The sequence below is a fragment of the Peromyscus californicus genome, unplaced genomic scaffold (assembly GCF_007827085.1).
Source record: "Peromyscus californicus insignis strain IS unplaced genomic scaffold, ASM782708v3 Scaffold_22__1_contigs__length_63687245, whole genome shotgun sequence".
NCBI classification, from domain to species: Eukaryota; Metazoa; Chordata; class Mammalia; order Rodentia; family Cricetidae; genus Peromyscus; species Peromyscus californicus.
In genome coordinates this window covers 54,519,908-54,538,085 of record NW_026294525.1, presented here as the reverse complement: position 1 = coordinate 54,538,085, position 18,178 = coordinate 54,519,908, and the positions used below count along the sequence as shown (strand labels likewise).

General features: G+C 38.4%; 1 protein-coding gene across 4 annotated transcripts in view; it reads left to right on the top strand.

Moving 5' to 3' along the window:
• Positions 1-18,178, top strand: part of Hace1 (HECT domain and ankyrin repeat containing E3 ubiquitin protein ligase 1) — a 111,508-nt gene that overhangs the window by 31,984 nt on the left and 61,346 nt on the right. For 3 of the 4 annotated variants that reach the window (XM_052751388.1, XM_052751389.1, XM_052751387.1), the window contains one exon: positions 11,838-11,920. The exons of the other annotated variant lie outside the window; for it this stretch is intronic. In XM_052751388.1, coding sequence (XP_052607348.1) covers positions 11,838-11,920 — 83 coding nt within the window. The remainder of the gene's footprint in view (positions 1-11,837; positions 11,921-18,178) is intronic. 4 annotated transcript variants of the gene reach the window in all.

Sequence of the window (18,178 nt, the reverse complement as noted above, 5' to 3'; positions counted from 1 at the left end):
AAAAGAAGGTTGTTTCAGCATTATTACATGTGTATGATTATCTACTTGAGAAATATAGTTAGTCAAAATACAATTATGACATGATACATTAAACATGGAACCATTCATAGAAATATTTACCCCTCCAACTGAAAGAACATAGGGCAATTTAACACAAGTGGGGATGGTGCCATTCACAGGGCAAGCAGGTTTCAAGCAACTGGATTGTCCTGCCACTGTTACCATGTCAGTGGCAAGTTTCCAAACATAAGTTTATGGAAATCCTATACTGGGATACCAAATCTCAGCTGACAGCCCTTGGTCTCATGATTCAGCTGTAGACACAGGATAAGAGTCATTATAATCATCTTGATTTCCAGACCAGTCAAGAACACACAGTTGTTTCCCTGTGATGTTGTACTTTAAAGGGACAATGCCAGTACATCGCCTCCATAACATAAGTGTTTTGTTAGACACTTGCAGTTCTTTTGTGCATAGAGGAAATCGTTGAGGGGGTGAAATATCATTTACCCAGTTACCTTGAGGAAGCAATAACTTTGTATAATATGAACACTGTTTATCGTGTCCCATTATTTGTTTTGGAAACACTTTGAGACATCTCTTCAAAGTAATATCTTTTGCAAAACATGTAGAAATTTCTTTACCATATCCAATATAAGAAAAATTGTGAGCAATCAGGAATTCTTGAGTGGCAGGTCATTCTAAGAGCTGGGTATCACTGACTGCAAACACAATGTCCTTTCCTTCCCAAATCGCAGGATATATCATAGGTGCATCAGGGACATAGGCCCAATAGGTCTCACTCTGGCACCTCTGGATGGCCATCAGCAACATTAGGACCAATATTCCTCTGTTCCACACACTATACCAAATGCCCAGGCAGGTAACAAGCTTCATTTTCTTCCTGCAAAAAAACACAAACATGCCCTCATCCCCATATCAAAACAGGGTCAAGGCCTTTCCATAAACCAGTACAAGGATCTTTATATTTGACTTAAGCAAAGTCAGCATAAGTGCCTGCATGCCAGATGCCAGAAGCTATCAGCTGCAGATTTTCCAGCAGCATCCACATTTAAAAAATTTAAAACAAATAAGCCAAGATTTAATGCATTATGTGGTGACTGAGGGTACAATTGCCTCCTTTTTAATTTTTGAAGATGCATTTTGAGACTGTTATGGGCTCAATGATACCTTGTCCTTGAGGATTGTAAGGAATACCCATTTTATGCTTAATTTGCCATTGAGAACAAAGTTGATAAAAAGCTTTGCTAATATATCCAGATCCATTATCTGTTTTAATAACTTTTGATATCCCCATATAGGAGAAACATTTCAGGCAATGAGCAATTACATGCTCGGTAGCCTTACCAGTTTGAGCAGTACCCATTAAAAATCCTGAATAAGTATCGATTGTTACATGCACATATTTTAATATTCCAAATTGTAATATGAGTAACATCCACTTGCCATAAATGATTAGGAAGAAGACCTCAAGGATTTACTCAAAATGAGGTACAGGCAAATACTGTGGGCACACAACACATTTCTTAAGAATTTGGCAAGCAGTTTCTCTTGTTAAACTAAATTGTTTTCTCAAGCTTTTACTATTTTGATATTGCTGAGCAATCTCAACTTGAGATAAAGCGATCAATTGAGTAAATTTATCAGCTAAAGCATTACCTTCAGCCAGTGGACCAGGAAGATTTGAATGTGCTCTAATACATCCCACAAAATATGGCAATTTTCTTAAATGAATGGCATCCTGAATTGTTGAAATAACATTCTTATTTACTCATTGGTAGTTTCAATATAAAAAAGTTTCTATAACTTGAGCTCTATAAATATAATGACTATCTATATATAAAATAAATGAACTGTCTTTAAGAATTTGAAAGAGCATAGCAGCAGCTCACAACACAACTACTTGAGCTGAATCAGGAGTAGTCTGAACCACATATCCTTTTCCATTAGTCACATAAGCTGCTCTCTCATTAGATGAACCATCAGTAAAAACCAAAGCAGCATCTTTCACTGGAGTTTGCATTACTGCCTTAGGGAAAATAAAAGAATGCATTTGAGCAAACTGTAGCAATCAATCAGCAGGAAAATTATTATCAATTTGTTCTAAAAATTGAGCAAAAACAATTGCCCAAGAGTAATTATTTTGGAATAGCCAGTCAATTTGTTGTTGGGTAAATGGCACACTAATAATCCCAGCTTCTCTGCCAAAATGTCTTCTAGATTCCACTCGGCTTTTTTGCACAAGACATGCTACAGCTTTATAACATGGATTTAATACCCTAACTGGTGAAACAGGAAGATGTGACCATGAAAGAGGGCTGTTTTGCCATAACACTTCTGTAGGAGTATGTTCAGTGGGCAAGATACATGCTTGCCAAGGTTGATCGTAATCAATATAATGTACCTGCTGATACTGAATATTATTTTCAACTTGTAAAAGAACCTGCCTTCCTTTCTCAGTTAACTGTCTGGGCGAATTAGTATCACTAATATTTATTTTATTTTATATATATTTCAGAATGCCATTCCAGGGTTCCAAATCAACAGTAGATCATTTTAAATAAGATTGTAACCATTGAATTTCCCCTAACAACTTTGGAAAATCATTCAAAGTCTTTAACCCATCTTTTCTTATTTCTAATTTTTGAAGCTTTAATTCCTTATGGTGTAATACATGTCCTAAATAGTGAAAAGGCAGAATCATCAGCTATTTTTAAAATGAAGAACACCAACCAGAATTAACCCAATATGGTTAAATCCCCAATATATCTTACAGTTTCCTTTTAAATTCAGTGTAGTTCACATCCCCTCTGGCCTTCTATAACTTCCCATGTACCTTCAGGTCAGCCTTTCACTGTGTTTGCTCTTCTACATCAGCCAGACATAGACACATCCTCTTTTCCCCTTTCCTTCCAGTATTCCAGTCTTGCCTTCTCTTGCTTTTCAGCCAACATGCAAATTTCCATCAGTGGTTTCTTCCCAACAGTTTAGACCACTGCATAGGTATAACTTTTCAAACAAGAATAAAAACATATACTTATGCACATATAACAAAAACTTATATTTGCATAATATATAAAAGCCTGTATCAATGTGAAACATTTGAGATTAGCAGCAGTTTTCCCCATCTTAACCAATAATAATTTGTAACCAGTTCTCTTAAATGATGACAAATATTTGTAACCCATTGAACTCAAATGACCAAAATTCATGTAATTCTTCTTTTTCTGCAAAAGTTTTGCGAAAGCATAATTTTTCCCAAACATAATGTGTCTTTGACTTTTATTCTAAAGTCAAAGCTTTTTCAAGTATTTAGGCTGGTAATACAACACTTTTTCAAGCAGTATCACTACAGAGAAGGGTTAAGGTGGGAAGCTGCTGGCTAGCAGAAGAGACCTTGACATTATCACAGTAAAGAAGAATTTGGCTTAGGAAGGAGGGGAGCGGGACAGTGAACACAGAGTGTGTCCTTGGCTACCAGTATTCCTGAAAAAAAAGTTAACTCTTCTTACTGTAATAATTAACAACTAACCCCAGATTCTCTGTTTGGCATTCACACAGCTTGTCAACTGTAGGCAGTGTCCCTGCCACCCTGCCCATACTGCGGGCCTGATATCAAGAGAGCTACGGAGGGAGGCGGCCCTTGCCATGCCTCTGTCTTCTTCTCTTCCAAGAAAATGAGGGAGGTTAGTAGACAGAAACAAGTAACAATGACACAGATAACCAAGTACCAGTACATCAGCACTGAGATGATGGCCTCACTTGTGGTTATTGTGCCTCGTCTAACATATTGCTTCTCCTGCAGTACACAAACCTCACTTGGCCAGGAGCTACCTGCTTGTCTCAGTTAAGTCAGGGGGACCCATTGTCCTTAAACACATGAAACAGAACAGTAACAGTCAGAACACAGACCAAGACAAAGAGCGCTCACATTTACATTTACTGTCCTGTGGTGAACAGATCTGAAAGTGAGACACTGGGCTAATGGTTTGCAGTGGTGACCGCTTAGTTTCTTCAGAGGATCCACCCATAGTCAGGAGTGGAGGTGGGGGAGAATCTTGAGGTAGGGGACAATCTTCATTATAGTAGTTAGTCTCTTCCTCTAATTCTGCCTCATTGCCAAGATCTAACTGGTCATCATCATCAAATAACTGTGTCAAAGCATCTGCATAAATAGTCCCTCTGGCAGAGCAGAAGGTTTAGTTTCAGTTTTATTTGATTCAGGAAACACTTTCTGTCCTTCAGGACAGAGGTCTAAGCTATCCCTAACTTATCTTCTAAAATTTTTTCTGGACCATGCTTATCATAATACTGCTGTATCTTAACTCCAATATGCCCCCAAATATCTGCATCCAAGGTACCCTGCTCAGGAAACCAAGGACAAATCTTCTCTACAAATTCTAAAAATTTACACAGTTGCTGATGTCCTACTTTGGTACTTCTAGTCTTTAAAATTCTTATAAGTAAATGTACAAACAGCTGTTTACTATTTCCTTGGCCCATGCTTACATTTACACTTGTTCTCAAGTTATTACTGTGTGTCTGCTTTTCTTTATACTTATCACTTTTACTCCTGAGTTTGGCTTACCACAGCTTCCACTTTTTCTGAAGCGCTCTAAACTCCTGTGGTGTTCATCACAGAATCCTCCATACCCAGCTCCTGTAGCCGGGCACCACTTGTCAGAACCAGCTGATGAGTCAGCTGGGTAGCTGGGTAGAGAGGTGTGAGGATGAAGAGACAATGAAGGAGACAGAACAAAGTTGAGAGGTCTGCCAGTCAATGCCAGACAGTCCCGAGTTCATTTCACAGCCAGCTTATATACAAACTGAAAGGCAGAAGTAGAACAATGCACAGCATAGGCATTCAGACACTGTCTACCCTGTCCTTGAGTCAAGGAGCAGCCAGTTTCGTTTTCAATCATGGTGTGCCTCCAGCTGGTGTCAACAGCCTGAGTTTAGCTAGATAATATGTTCTTTCCCATGGGCTAATCAGTTTTTAAAATACTTACGGGTTCACAAAATTGAATCAGAAATTTATTTTTTGTCAATTATGTTGTGCCCTATTGGTATGACTGAAAATTTTTAAGTAGCATTGCTTCAAGGCCTTTGATGTGTTGATTAATTGAGTAAATATTTAAAGAATGTGTTCCTCCACCTGAGTTTTGTCTGTTATGTACACACTAGCATGTTTACATCGTTGGAAACTTTTAGTATTTTGAAGATTGTTTACAGTCTTGAAATGTTGGTAAGGCTGGGTAGTAAATACCTCAGTGTAATTTTATGTAGGTTTTATTTCTCTTGATATTTCACTTCTAGATCATGAGGATACTTTGTTAGCAAGAAAAGAGTGTGCTCTTGTAGTTAGGCCTTTTGTTTTTTTGACACTGTTTATTGTCACTTTGGATCATCTGGGAATGACTTGCTTAATTATGGCATGAAAAGGGCTTCAGGAAGGCTCCTCCCCATCAGGGCTCAACAGGACCTGGCAGAGCTGGAAGGCGATGGGAGAGCTGTGGTGTGTCTTTGTTGCAGTGAGAACTTCTTGGATCCCTTTTACACTTGAATTATCTTTACTTGCCTCCAGAAGAAATCCTGTGATTAAGGTTACCTCTGACTTTATTGTTGCTTTTCCTATTATGGTATGGAATTAATAGTTGATTGAATTTTAACTGTCATTTTTCTACAGGTTTTAAAGCTTTCATAAAAAGAAATCAGCAAACAATTAAAAAGATTAGTGGTTGATGACCTTTCAATCACTTTAATGCCATAAGAATTAGAAAAGCAATTTTTTGCATTCAGATTTTTATCTATACTTTTTTTTCCTTCCTGTTAGAACAAGTAGTTTCCCCGTATTTTTCTGTAGGCAACATTTACCTACAAGTGACTCCTTAAAACTTACCTCTTTAATAGTTGTATAGCTGCCTGGTGTGGGTGCTGGGAAGTGAATTTAAGTCCTTTGGAAAAGCAGCAAAATGTTCTTAACCACTGAGCCATCTCTCCAGTCCATACTGAGGATATTAATTGGGATAATTTTGTTAAAACAGGAAGAAAAGTACCTGATGGAAAAGAAAATGCTAGAATAAGCAGTTGCCACTACCTTAATCAATGTCAGTGTCTTTTAAGACATACAAGGATATGACAAGTACATAAGAAAGGAATGGATTTTTAACATCTGTAGGATATACGAGGATATGACAGGAACATTGACAATTCCTATTGTAAGTCTTGCTTTTTTTCTATGATTTCCTTGAAGTTAGTCTAACCACTTTATTGAAAATAAATAGTAAAGGAATATGTTAGTCTATGGATAAATTAATTTTATCCTATAAGCTCTATAATATAAATGAAAATGCAGAAGTACTGTAAAAAGTATATGGTTTTAAAAATGGCATTATTTAAAAACCAAATAAGCAACTATTCAGCAGTTAGTTGGCTACTTAATAGACAGTGGTAAGGATTAGTGCATCAGTGGCGGCACGTTCCTTTTTAACATGTACTGAGATGAAACGCTGACAAAAGCAGCCGACGGGAGCAAGTGGTTCATTCAGCTCACGAGTCCAGGTCATACTCGTAACTGGAGGGATGTCATAGCAACAGGAGCTAGAGACGTGTGCTCACACCATCTCCACAGTCACAAGCAGAGAGAAGTGCGCCATGCAGATTGCTTGTTACTCAGCCAGACTTCTTCACTCTTTAACAGTTGAGGGCCCATCCCATGAAATGTTCAGGGCGAGTCTTCCTGCACTAATTGGTATTTAAGACAGTCCATCACAGACATTTCCACAGACCAACCTGATAAAAACAGTCAATTGGGACTCTTCCCAGGTAAGTCTAAGTTATGGCAAGTTGACATTTAAAAGCAAACAGCAATTCTATAATTAATGTAGTTTATGAGGATGAAACTATGGAGTAATATGAATTCATAAAAAAGTTAGAATTTTTACTTCCTGAAAAATAAGATAGTTATTTTGATGATGGGCTTCGGTTTTAACCTCTTTTATTGTGTGATAGAGTATAAATTATCTTTTTGGAATTGAGAATATCTTACAGAAATGGAGATATTAAATGAATTGATAGGTGCTTATTAGCAGTGTCTGAGTATATGTTAAGGTTATTTATATTATTATACCATTATGTAGTTTTAACTGTAATGTATATAAATAAATAGTATATTTTACTGTCTTAGCCTTTATGTTGTTAGGTTTGAGGTTCACATGAACCTTTCTTTCCCTATGGGCATTTTGCCTGCATATATGCCTGTGTATTACATATATGCCTGTGTATTACATGCATGCCTGGAGCACTAAGAGGGTGTCAGCTCCCCAGGACTGGATTTGGAGATGTTATAGCTACCATGTTGGTGCTGGGAATGGAACCCGGGTCCTCTGGGAAAGCAGCCAGTGCTCTTAACCTCTAAGCCATGTCTCTAGGCCCTGAACATGTATTTTCAAGGTACTTGCTTTCATCACCCCTGAATCTTCTGGGAGATTAAGTTCATTGTCTATAATTTCTGTAATACAGTGGATACTAGCTACTTTCTATCTCACTCCTGCTTTGAGATCAGATGCAGCTGTCGGGGTAGAAATCCAAAAGGTGAAGCTTTCATCAAAATGCTCACATAAGCATTTTCTTGAAAATCAGGGATCTAAATGTGCGTCTTACATGTGCCCATGCACACTCACGTGGAGGCCAGAGGAGGGTGTCTGGTGAAGCCGTCTCTTTCTGCTTTGCACCTCAGTTTGTGAGGCAGAGTGTCTTTCATTGAGCTCGAAGCTCACAGTTCAGTGAGGCTGGCTGACCAGTGAGCTCCGGACACCCACTTACTTCCTCACTGGGCTACAGATGTGACCATGCCCTGCTCGTATGTGAGTGCTGAGGATTTGAACTCCCGTTTCACAGCAGGCACTTTCACCCACTGAGCCGTCCCCTCGTCCTGCTTGTCTAAACGTAAGCAGTTGCATAGGGGATGCCGTAGTGTAATCTTCTGTGTTTGCTGCTGGGGACTGAGCCTTGTATATACTAAGCACACACCCAAATGTATTCCTACCTTGAGCCATTCTTACCTCTAGACATTCTCATTTTCCCTTAATTTATATTTTCTTGTTTTTAAAAAAAGCTCCAAGTGAGCTACACTGTTTAAATTTTAGAATTCATGTTGAGATATAAGTAAATGCAGGCACTACTATGTTTAAGTCGTTTACCAAAATCTTTTAAAGAAAACGTGATAGTCGGTTGAACCCCCTTTCTTTTAAACCAAGGTCATCCGAGGTGGTGAAATTCAAGTTTTAAGCTTATCTTTGGTGCATGTCTCCAAATAGTAAGTTGCTCTGACTGTCTTTCAGTTTTTGACAGTTGCATATTAATTTTTCTTTTATGGATTTACAGAGTTTCTTTAGGCAATGTTAATTTATATATAGTAAAGTAAATTTTTATTTTTTTGCTGATGAGTCAAGTTGCAAACACTTTAAAAATATATATACTTTATTGGAAAATTTTTTTTTTTTTTTTTGGTTTTTCGAGACAGGGTTTCTCTGTGTAGCTTTGCGCCTTTCCTGGAACTCACTTGGTAGTCCAGGCTGGCCTCGAACTCACAGAGATCCTCCTGGCTCTGCCTCCCGAGTGCTGGGATTAAAGGCGTGCGCCACCACCGCCCGGCGGGAAAATTTTTTATACAATATATTCTGATCATAGTTTCTCCTCTCCTAGCTCCTCCCAGATGCTTCCCACCTCCCCACCCACCCTGCTCCATACCCTTTCTTTTTCTTTCTTTTTAGAAAATAAAACAAAGAATAACAACAAATGCAAGAAACACAGACATGCATTATGTACACACAAGCAAAATCCATAAAAACACAAAATTGGAAGCCATAATATATAAGCAAAAGGTCAGTAAGGCAAAAAATGCTCCCAAAAAGCAATGTGAGATTAAAAGTCTATAAAAATACCATGAGTTCATTCTGTGTTGGCCGTCTACTGTTGGGCATAGGGCCTATCCTTAAGTGATTAATATACCCAGTGAGACTTTAGAGAAAACTACATTTTCCTTGGCAAGTGGTTGTCAGTGGGAGATAGCTTCTTGGGTAGGAGCTTGTGTTCACTTCCCTTCTCAGTGCTGGGACCCCTTCTGGCTTGACTCTGTGCGAGCCCCTGTAAGGCTGCCAATCTGAGTTCATAGGCGCATCAGTCTGTTGTGTCTGGAAGACACTGTTTCCTTGGTGTTTTCCATCCCCTCTGGCTCTTACAATTCATTTCACCTCTTTTCTGGGACCCTAAAGGGAGGGTTTGATAAAGGCATCTCATTGGATTGAGTAGTGAACACTCTTGAAGTTAGTAGTGTGTGTGTGTGTGTGTGTGTGTGTGTGTGTGTGTGTAGTGTGTTGTAGGTGTACCATCATGCATGTGCGGAAGTCCAAAGAGCAGTTTGTGAAGTCCTTTGTCTCCAGTCCCATGTAGGTCCTGGGCACTGAGCTCAGGCTTGTGCAGCGCACACTCTGCCTGCTGAACCCTGGGAGCCCCCATTTCTCAGTGTTCTTTGTGTGGATCGGCAGTTTCCCCTTCTGTCTCCCCGCAGTGTCACAGTGCTGTTGTCTACAAAGAGTCGTTTGTTAGATAACCTGCCAGTTCTGTTTTTTCTCTCATCTAGCACATTTTTTAATGCCTTTATGTTAGTTTCTTTTCTTTTGGTTTCTATATCATCTATTTTTTGTATTAATTCCTTTTTTGGGGAGAGCAAAGGTTCCCCTAATTTCTACTTCTTTTGAGAAAGAAGTATTTTAGGCATGAAAGAATATTATAGATAAGTACATTTTGACCATATATTTGAATAATAACGTGTATGACTACAGCTTTGTACTTTTGAAATAATTTAAAAACCTTGAAGGCTTTAAAAAATGGTTTAGATTCCAATGTTCTATTTATGAAGTTTAGTATTAGCCTGATTTCAGGTTGTCTCTGAGATCTTACGTCCTTCCTCCTAGAAATCTCACATTGACATTGCTTTGTTGAAGGTCTTCAGATTTGTTGAGACTGGGTACTTGGTGAGTTGTTAGATCTGGCTGTGTGGCTGCACAGTTGATGGTGGTGTGGTGCCGTGCCCTTCCACTCTGTATCGATTCACTGCTTGTCTCATCTTAGTTTCTGTTTATTTCCTTTTCCTTTCTTGTTGAGATCCCAAACATCATCTTTCTAAATGTTAGTTGGATTGTTTTGTCTTCTATAAAATTGTAAATTTTCTTATTTTCTAAATATTTTTCTCCCCAGGTTCCTACCCGTGTTATGTGGTTAAAATACCCTTTCTCCCCTTTTAAGTGTTTCTTCTTCCATTCTCCCTCCTGTTTGCCTCTCTCCATCCAGCCATCCTGTCTTTTTGAGACAGAGTTTTGCTGTTTAGTTCAGGCTGACCTCCGGCTTGCTTTGTAGCCCAGGCCGGCTTCATATTTGGGATACTCCTCCTGAGAGTTGAGAGTCGAGCCCAGTTACTTTTCTTATTTCTTTCTTCCTTTCTTTCTCTCTCTCTCTTTCCTTCTTTTTCTGTAGCTCTCTTTATTTTATGTATATTTTCGAGTTTTGTTTTGACTTGATTTTTATCTCCAGGTTAGAGGTTTGCTTTAGTTGTATTTTAAATATTGCCTGTTCATTCATATTTAATGGTGAGACACAAAGGGGCATTGCCTGGGAACATTTTATGTGAGATGAATTTATTCCTTTCTGGCTTTAGCTATACACCAAGGTGTGTAGTGAGTGACACTGTCCATATTTTTAACTCTTTTTTTTTTTTTGTGAGTGCTGTATTGCACATGATGGAATGTTTTCTTGTATTTCTGTTCTTTGTTCACTAGCTAACCAATAGCATCCTTTCTTCCCTAGTCATGAAAATGAAAATATCTCCTGGCATTGCCCAATGCTCACAGTGAAGAACTTTCTGACTTGCTCAGTGTGCTTTTGTGCAGTGTGCTTTTTCTTCTTTCTCTTGTGTGACATGCGTTGTGATTTTGTTATTGACATTGGACTAGGATTTAGAGCACCAGTATGTGTGGTCAGTCCAGAAGTAATTCTAAAAATTTTAATTCCAAAGCTGTTTTCTTTTTAATGTCTTTATATACTTTCTTCATTTTTTTTTTTTCCAGGAGAAACTCAAATGAGGACCATTAGGAATAAAACTAGAGAACATTATTTTTGAGGTTTTTCAGGTGGGCTTTGTTCTGTCCTGAATCTCAGATGTGTCTCTTCATGATCTTCTGTGAACTCAGTCTCTCTTGGTAGGAGTCAGGTGACTGCAGGAGAGGAGTTTCAGAGAACCAGAGGCAGCGTGGGCTTGTGTTGATTGACATGTTGTACCACTGTTACACTCTGGCTTTGGGAGAATTACAGCTCTGTGTCCATTTGTTTTTTCCCCAAGACATTAAAAAGTTTTAGTTTTAAAATTTAGATATCTAAAAGTGTCCAATTTGCTAGCCTTACATACTTATGCAACCTTAAATAATTATAATTACAAATAAAAATTCAGTTCCTTGGTTTCTCTAGTCACATTTCGAGTCTGAGTAATCATTTGACTGTTGACTGACCTATGATTGAGGACTCTCCCAGGCGAGCACACTTTGTATCACATTCACAGTTCCACATAGATCCTGGGGTCCCTGGGTGTCAGCTTTTTATAGAGTTGGACTTGTTCACCATCATACATCATGAGTCTGCACACTCATTTCCTTTTTAAAGCTTCAAATTGTGGGAGGAATTCTCCTTATGTGGATTAAAATTCTAATAATTGTGTCTTTTGTTTGACTTCTGTGGCTTTACGTTTAACCTTTTTCCCCCAGACAGTGCAGTGCTTGCTAGACAGCGGTGCTGATATTAACAGGCCGAATGTGTCAGGAGCCACTCCATTGTACTTTGCCTGCAGGTACGAGACTTTGTATTTCCAGACGTGCTTCCCTTAAAGAATTGTACGTTTCAACTATATTTTCACATGTAAATATTTGTGTATGTTTTCTCAAGCTCTCTTGTTTTCCTGCGAATGCTTTGCTTTCATTTAGCATGATAAATATTCTGTTTCTTAATTGCAGGAGAGAAAGCATTTTCTATTAATGTCGTTATTGATGTTCTGAGATAAGATCTTACTGTGTAGCCAGGTTATTTAGAACTCAACAATGTACCTCAAGGCTGGCCTCAGACTTTAGGTCCTCTTCCCCTAACCTCTATAATGCTGGGATTATAAGTGAGCCATTATGTGCAGCATTTTATTTAATTGCCAATGCTTTTATCTTATTGGTGGAACTGATTTTATTTACTTGACTACTTCAAGTTTAAGACAGAGCAGTAACCCAGTGAGTTCCATGGTAAGTACCTAGGTCTGTTCCCTTAGGATAAAGTGTTGGATATGACTTGGTATGTGTTGTGTATTCTGTTTTTTCACTCCCGTCTTGGTTATTTTTCTTGACTTGTTCATTTGTTTTCTAGCTCTTGTAAGGACTTGCCTAGCATGGGCAAGGCCATTCTTTGATCTCCAGCACCAGGATAGTGAATCACAACATCAACAACACAAAACAAATCAAATCAAAACAACACAAAACATACATGCCTGTATGTGTTTGTAATGTGTCACATAGAGGTAGTTTGCAGTTAGGAACAGTGCAGAAATCTATAGTCCTATGGTTGTCCCTTGGTGTCCTTGGGGATTGGTTCTCGAACAACCTTCTTCCCCTGATGGGTAGCCAAATCTAATATAAAGTCCCTGATTTAAAATTTCAAAGTATTTAGATGTAATCTTCCTGTATAGCTTAATCATCTCCGTGTTGCTTACATCTACTATAAATGCTGTGCCGATAGTTGTACACTGTTTGAGTAATGATAAGAGATAAAGTATGTACATACTGAGTACAGAGATAAAGTATGTACATATTCAGGATGGGAACAACTGTTGTATGCCTGACTGTATTTTCAGTGTGTCAATATGGAATCCATAGGTGTAGATGTCAGTTGTAATATTCATTCATTTAGATTTTTATAGACATTCTAGAAATTTCTTGTCCTATTTTTTGTATCATTTAAAAATTATTTATTTTTATTTTATACGTATGGGTGTTTTGCCTGCATGTATATGATGTGAATGCCTGGTGTCTGTGGAGCCCAGAAGAGGGTGTCTGATCTGGAACTGGAATCACAGATGGTTGTTAATTGCATATGGATCCTGTGAATTAAGCCTGCATCCTTTGCAAGAGTAGCAAACACTCTTATGTGCCTTTTTAAAATATCATTTTACTAGTTTATTTTTAACAGAAAGATGTGCTTTTTTTCTTGTTTTTCATTGGTGTCTCTGATATTACCTTGATCAGACTGATACAGATCATCTATTAATTTTAATTTTATCAATTTTAATTATGTGTGTGGCCATTGGGGGTATGGACCCATAATTATAGGTGCCTGTGGAGGCCAGAAGAGGGTATCAGATGCTCTAGAGGTGGAGTTAGAGGTGATTGTCACTGACCCCCTCTTTTGGAAACTGAACTTAGGCCCTCTGCAAGAGCAGTACATACTTTTAGCTATTGAGCTTTCTCTCCAACCCTCTTAAACCCTTTATTTGAGGCAGAGTACAAAGCACTGTAGTGATTCTTTTATATAAGTAATACATATTATTTTTTAAAACTATAACCATATCATTTCTGCCCTCACCTCACTCCATCCCCTCCCTTGCATTCCTACTTGTCCTCTCTCAAAATTAATGCCTGTTTTTCTTTGTTGTTTCTCTCTCTTTCTCTTTCTCTCTCTCTCTCTCTCTCTCTCTCTCTCTCTCTCTCTCTCTTTCTCTTTCTCTCTCTCTCCCTCTCTCTTTCCTAAGTATGCAAATATGACCTGTATATATATGATTTTTTTAATTTAAATTATGTGAATTGTAAAACTTAGTGAAGATGTTATATTCAAGGGGCTTTTACATACAACAACTTTTTGATTTTTAGTGTTCTAGTACATATCTGAGTTCAGTAGTCTCTTATTCTTAAATGATTTGATTGATTGGCTGATAATCAATTCCATGATGACATGAATTTATAAAAAATATTAGCTTGAGTTTCTGGAATAATATTCTACCTTTTATATTAAAAATTTTGAATATTTATTATTTTTATGTGTATGGGCGTTTTGCCTGTAAGTATGTCTGTATTTCATGTGCATGCAGTGCTCTTGGAGGCCAGAAGAGGGTGCCAGATACCCTGGAACTGGAGTTACAGACTGTTGTGAGACACCATTGTGGGTCCTGGGAATTGAACCTGGTTCCCTGGAAGAGCAGCCAGTGCTTTTAACTGCTGAGTCATTTCTCCAGCCCATTTACTTTAAAATTTTTCCCATGTTCTATCTTGGGTGTTTATTTTTAGATTAGACATTCCTTTGAAGTTCCCAATTTCATTGTTCACAGGCCAATTGCAATTATTATAAAATCTCAGATTTTAACATGTCCAGAATACAACATCTTATTTTTCTCTTCATATCTTTCTTGTGCCCTTTATTCTCCTACCTATTCAGTGCAGAAATCAGATCATTATTTCTTAGTACCTCTCTGACTCTGAACTTGGAGTCTGTTCTTAATAGTAAGTTCTTTAAAGTCGGCCTTGAGAACGTGTTCTGCATCTCCAGAGTCTGTTTAAAACCACCTTAGAGTGCTGAGGAGTTGGCCTGGTCCCCCCGACTCCACTTTTGCTTCCCTTTAGTAAATGTCTTCCTTGGCAAAGCGACCTTTTGGGGGAATGAAAAAGAATGAGTTCTGTCAGGTCAGAACCTGCCAGTGCTCTTCGTTGCACTTCAGATGAAACCTCTTTCCTCTGGGCCTGTGAGACTCAGTCAGCGGCACTCCCGGGCCTGAGCCATGCTGTTCTCTCTGAGTTCTCCGAGTGCACATGCCCACTGTGTTTTACACAGTTGTGCTTTACACAGTTGTGCTTTGCACAGTTGTGCTTTGCTGGGTGTTTTGTGTGGCTGACTCCTTCACGCTTTAGCTGTTACTTGATTCCCCCCTACCCCCCTTTTTGCTTGAGTTAGGAGTGTGATCCAGGCTGGTCTCAACCGTGTGATCCTCCTGCTTCTGCCTCCCTTGTGCTTGAATTAGAGACATGTGTTGCCAAACCTGGTGTCTTGGTGTGCTTTGTGTTACTCTGATAACACACTGACCAAAAACAACTTGGGAAAGAAAGGGTTTGTTTGACTTATGTGTGCTGCATCACACAGTACAACGAGGAAAGCCAAAGCAGGAATTTAAGGCAGGAACTGAGCAGAGACTCTGGAGGACCACTGCTTCCTGGCTTGCTCCTCCTCAGTTTGCTTTCTTTATCCATCTGTGACCGCTACCCCGGGTGTCACTGCCTGCTGTGGACTGCAGAGTTCAGTCTCTAAGAAGTCAATCATTAATTTAAGAAGATGCCCTAAGACTTGCCTACAGCATATTTGATGGAGGCATTTTTCCTAATTGAACTTCTCGTCCCCAGTAACTCTAGCTTGTGTCAAGTTGGCAAACTAACCAGGACACCTGACTTTAACCTGCCTTTTAGAAGCAAAATTCTGACCAATTTAAATAGATCTCTAATCAGATTTTCTGTTATAGTGTCATAGTATTCCCTTCATAGCATTTTGTAACTTCTACCTACTTATTTACTGTTTGTAGTCTATCTCAACTTCAGAGAAAGCAAAGAGTGTTTCTTTTTACCACTTTCTGTCTAATGTTTGTACAGTACTTAGATGTTTAGTGTGTGCTTGTGAGAGAATCCCTCTAGTTACATACAAAACAATGATTTAAAATAGTTAATACATTATTATATTATTATGTAGAACTGAAATATTCCTATAGCTAGTCTGAATACAAGAATATTGCTAAAAGATTGTTTTAAAAGTAGTTATTCTTCGAACTGTATTTATATCAAAGATTTTTTAAAACTCAAGTATGTGTATGTATGTGTGTGGTACTGGGGATTGAACCCGGGGACCTTTGCCATGCTAAGCCATTCTTAATTTTTACTTTAAAGACAGGGTGTTGTTGTAGTCCAGGATGATTTGGGACTTACTCCACATGGCCAAATGTGGTCTGGAACTCATAACAGTCCTTCCACCTCAGCCAAATGCTTGGCATTATGGGCATGAACCACCAAGCAGGCTCTTAAGTTTTCATTTAGCAAGCATTGGGTCTTTTTGATAAAGATAAGAAGTGAAAGGAAAAAGAGATTTGTCACTGTAGGAGAAGGATATATGGGGCACTGTTCATTTGAAGGCACTTCTTTTTTTCTAAACTTTTTATTTGTGTATGGTGGCACCTGAGTGTGTGTGTGTGTGTGTGTGTGTGTGTGTGTGTGTGTGTGTGTGTGTGCTGCTGCGTGCATGTGAGTGTGAGCTGCTGCGTGCATGTGGAGGTCAGAGGAGAATGATAAGTGTTTAATAAGCCCAAGTGATCCTCCTGTCTCTGCTTCTCAAACGGTGCTAGGGTTCTAGGTGTGCATGCCTGGCTGTTCACGCAGGTGCTGGGGATTTGAGATCAGCTCCTCAGACTTGCTTGATGAGCACGGTTAACTCACTGAGCCGTCTCTGCAGCCCTGAAGGCGTGCTTTCAGTTGTACTGTCGTGTCTAGAGTCTCAGTTATTTTCTCTATTTACAGATAACTAGGAAAAGGTCAATTGGAATATGTATGTATGTATGTATGTATGTAGTTAGTAAGATGTTGATGGAGTTTTAGAGGTCCTTGTAGAGTTACAAAGGTCTAAGCCTTAGAGCATAGAGTGTAATTCCTGTCAAACAATTCTTTTCAGTAAGTGAACTCAGAATCAAAATAGTGTGTAAAATAACCTTTAAATTTAAATCCACAAACTTAGGGAATAGTAAAATATAGTTTCTGTTCATAAGCAATTTAAAAAGTTACCACTCTAATTCCCATTATTATACACTCTGGTGGAAGTTCTAGGACAGTAAGGCTGAAAGTGCCCAAAGTTAGAAAGCTGAAGGATTTTGAGAAACCATTCTGTTGTCATAAACTACACTATCATGTCCTTGTAAAGAGTATTATCTCAATCAATATCAAAATGAGTCTAGGGAGAAAGCTAGTTTTGTTTAATGGTGTGGCCCCTGGAAAGTTGATGACTCTGCACTAGACAGCCCAGTGGCACACATTGAACTCAATGGGTTATTGACAATTTAAAAGAAAAGGACATGAAATTGCAGGGAGGAAGTCTGGAAGGATTTAGGAGGAGGTTAAATATGAAATTATCAGAGAATTAATAAAAATATATATGTATAAACTAGCCTTAATTTTCAATATGAATAATTGCCTATTCAGTAAACTTCCCTAGTTATTTGGATTAAAAATTTCTCGTGCCCCCAAATAATGCTGAAATATAGTCAAGTGTTCAAAACATCAGCCTACTTGGGTGTAACCCAAAATACACCACAGTGTTTCCCAGTGAGGAGACTTGTATTCCATTTATATCTTAGCTACAAGGCATTACATATCATCCGTGTGTTTCTGTGTAATATAATATAAAGCTGGGTGGACATAGTTATAAAGATGGCTATTAAAAATAGTTGACAATTTTAAAAAAATCTTAGCTAGGCGTGATAGTGCTGCTCTTTAGTTTTGACATTCGGGAGGCAGAGGTAAGTAGATCTCTGATTTTAAGGCTATCCTGGTCTACAAAGCAAGTTCCAGGCCATCTAGGACTACATAGCGAGACCGTCTCGAAAATCAAAACGTTCTTTCTGTAACTCTTTACAGCGCTGCGACTCTGCCATAGGGTAGTTGTATGTATTTTTACATGTTGTACGCACATAGTTTTACATATGTCGCGCTTGGAGCACTAAGTGTGCTCTTCACATTTTGTATGTTATAAACGATTGCTTCTTGTTTTTAATACGCTTTTGAAATGAAGTGTCCCATCATTATAAGCCTGATCTTCAGGTAGAATTTCGAAATCCAGCTTTCTTAAAATGTTGTAGTGGCATTTTGTTTTCTTCATGCTAAACATTCTTTTTTTTAATTCATTTTTTATAATTTTCTTTACAAAAAGATTTAAAAAATTTTTATATGTATTTTGCTTGCTTGTATGTCTTTGTACTGTGTGAGTGCCTGGTACCCACATCAGTCAGAAGAGGGCATTAGATTCTCTGGAACTGGAGTAACAGATGACTGTGAGC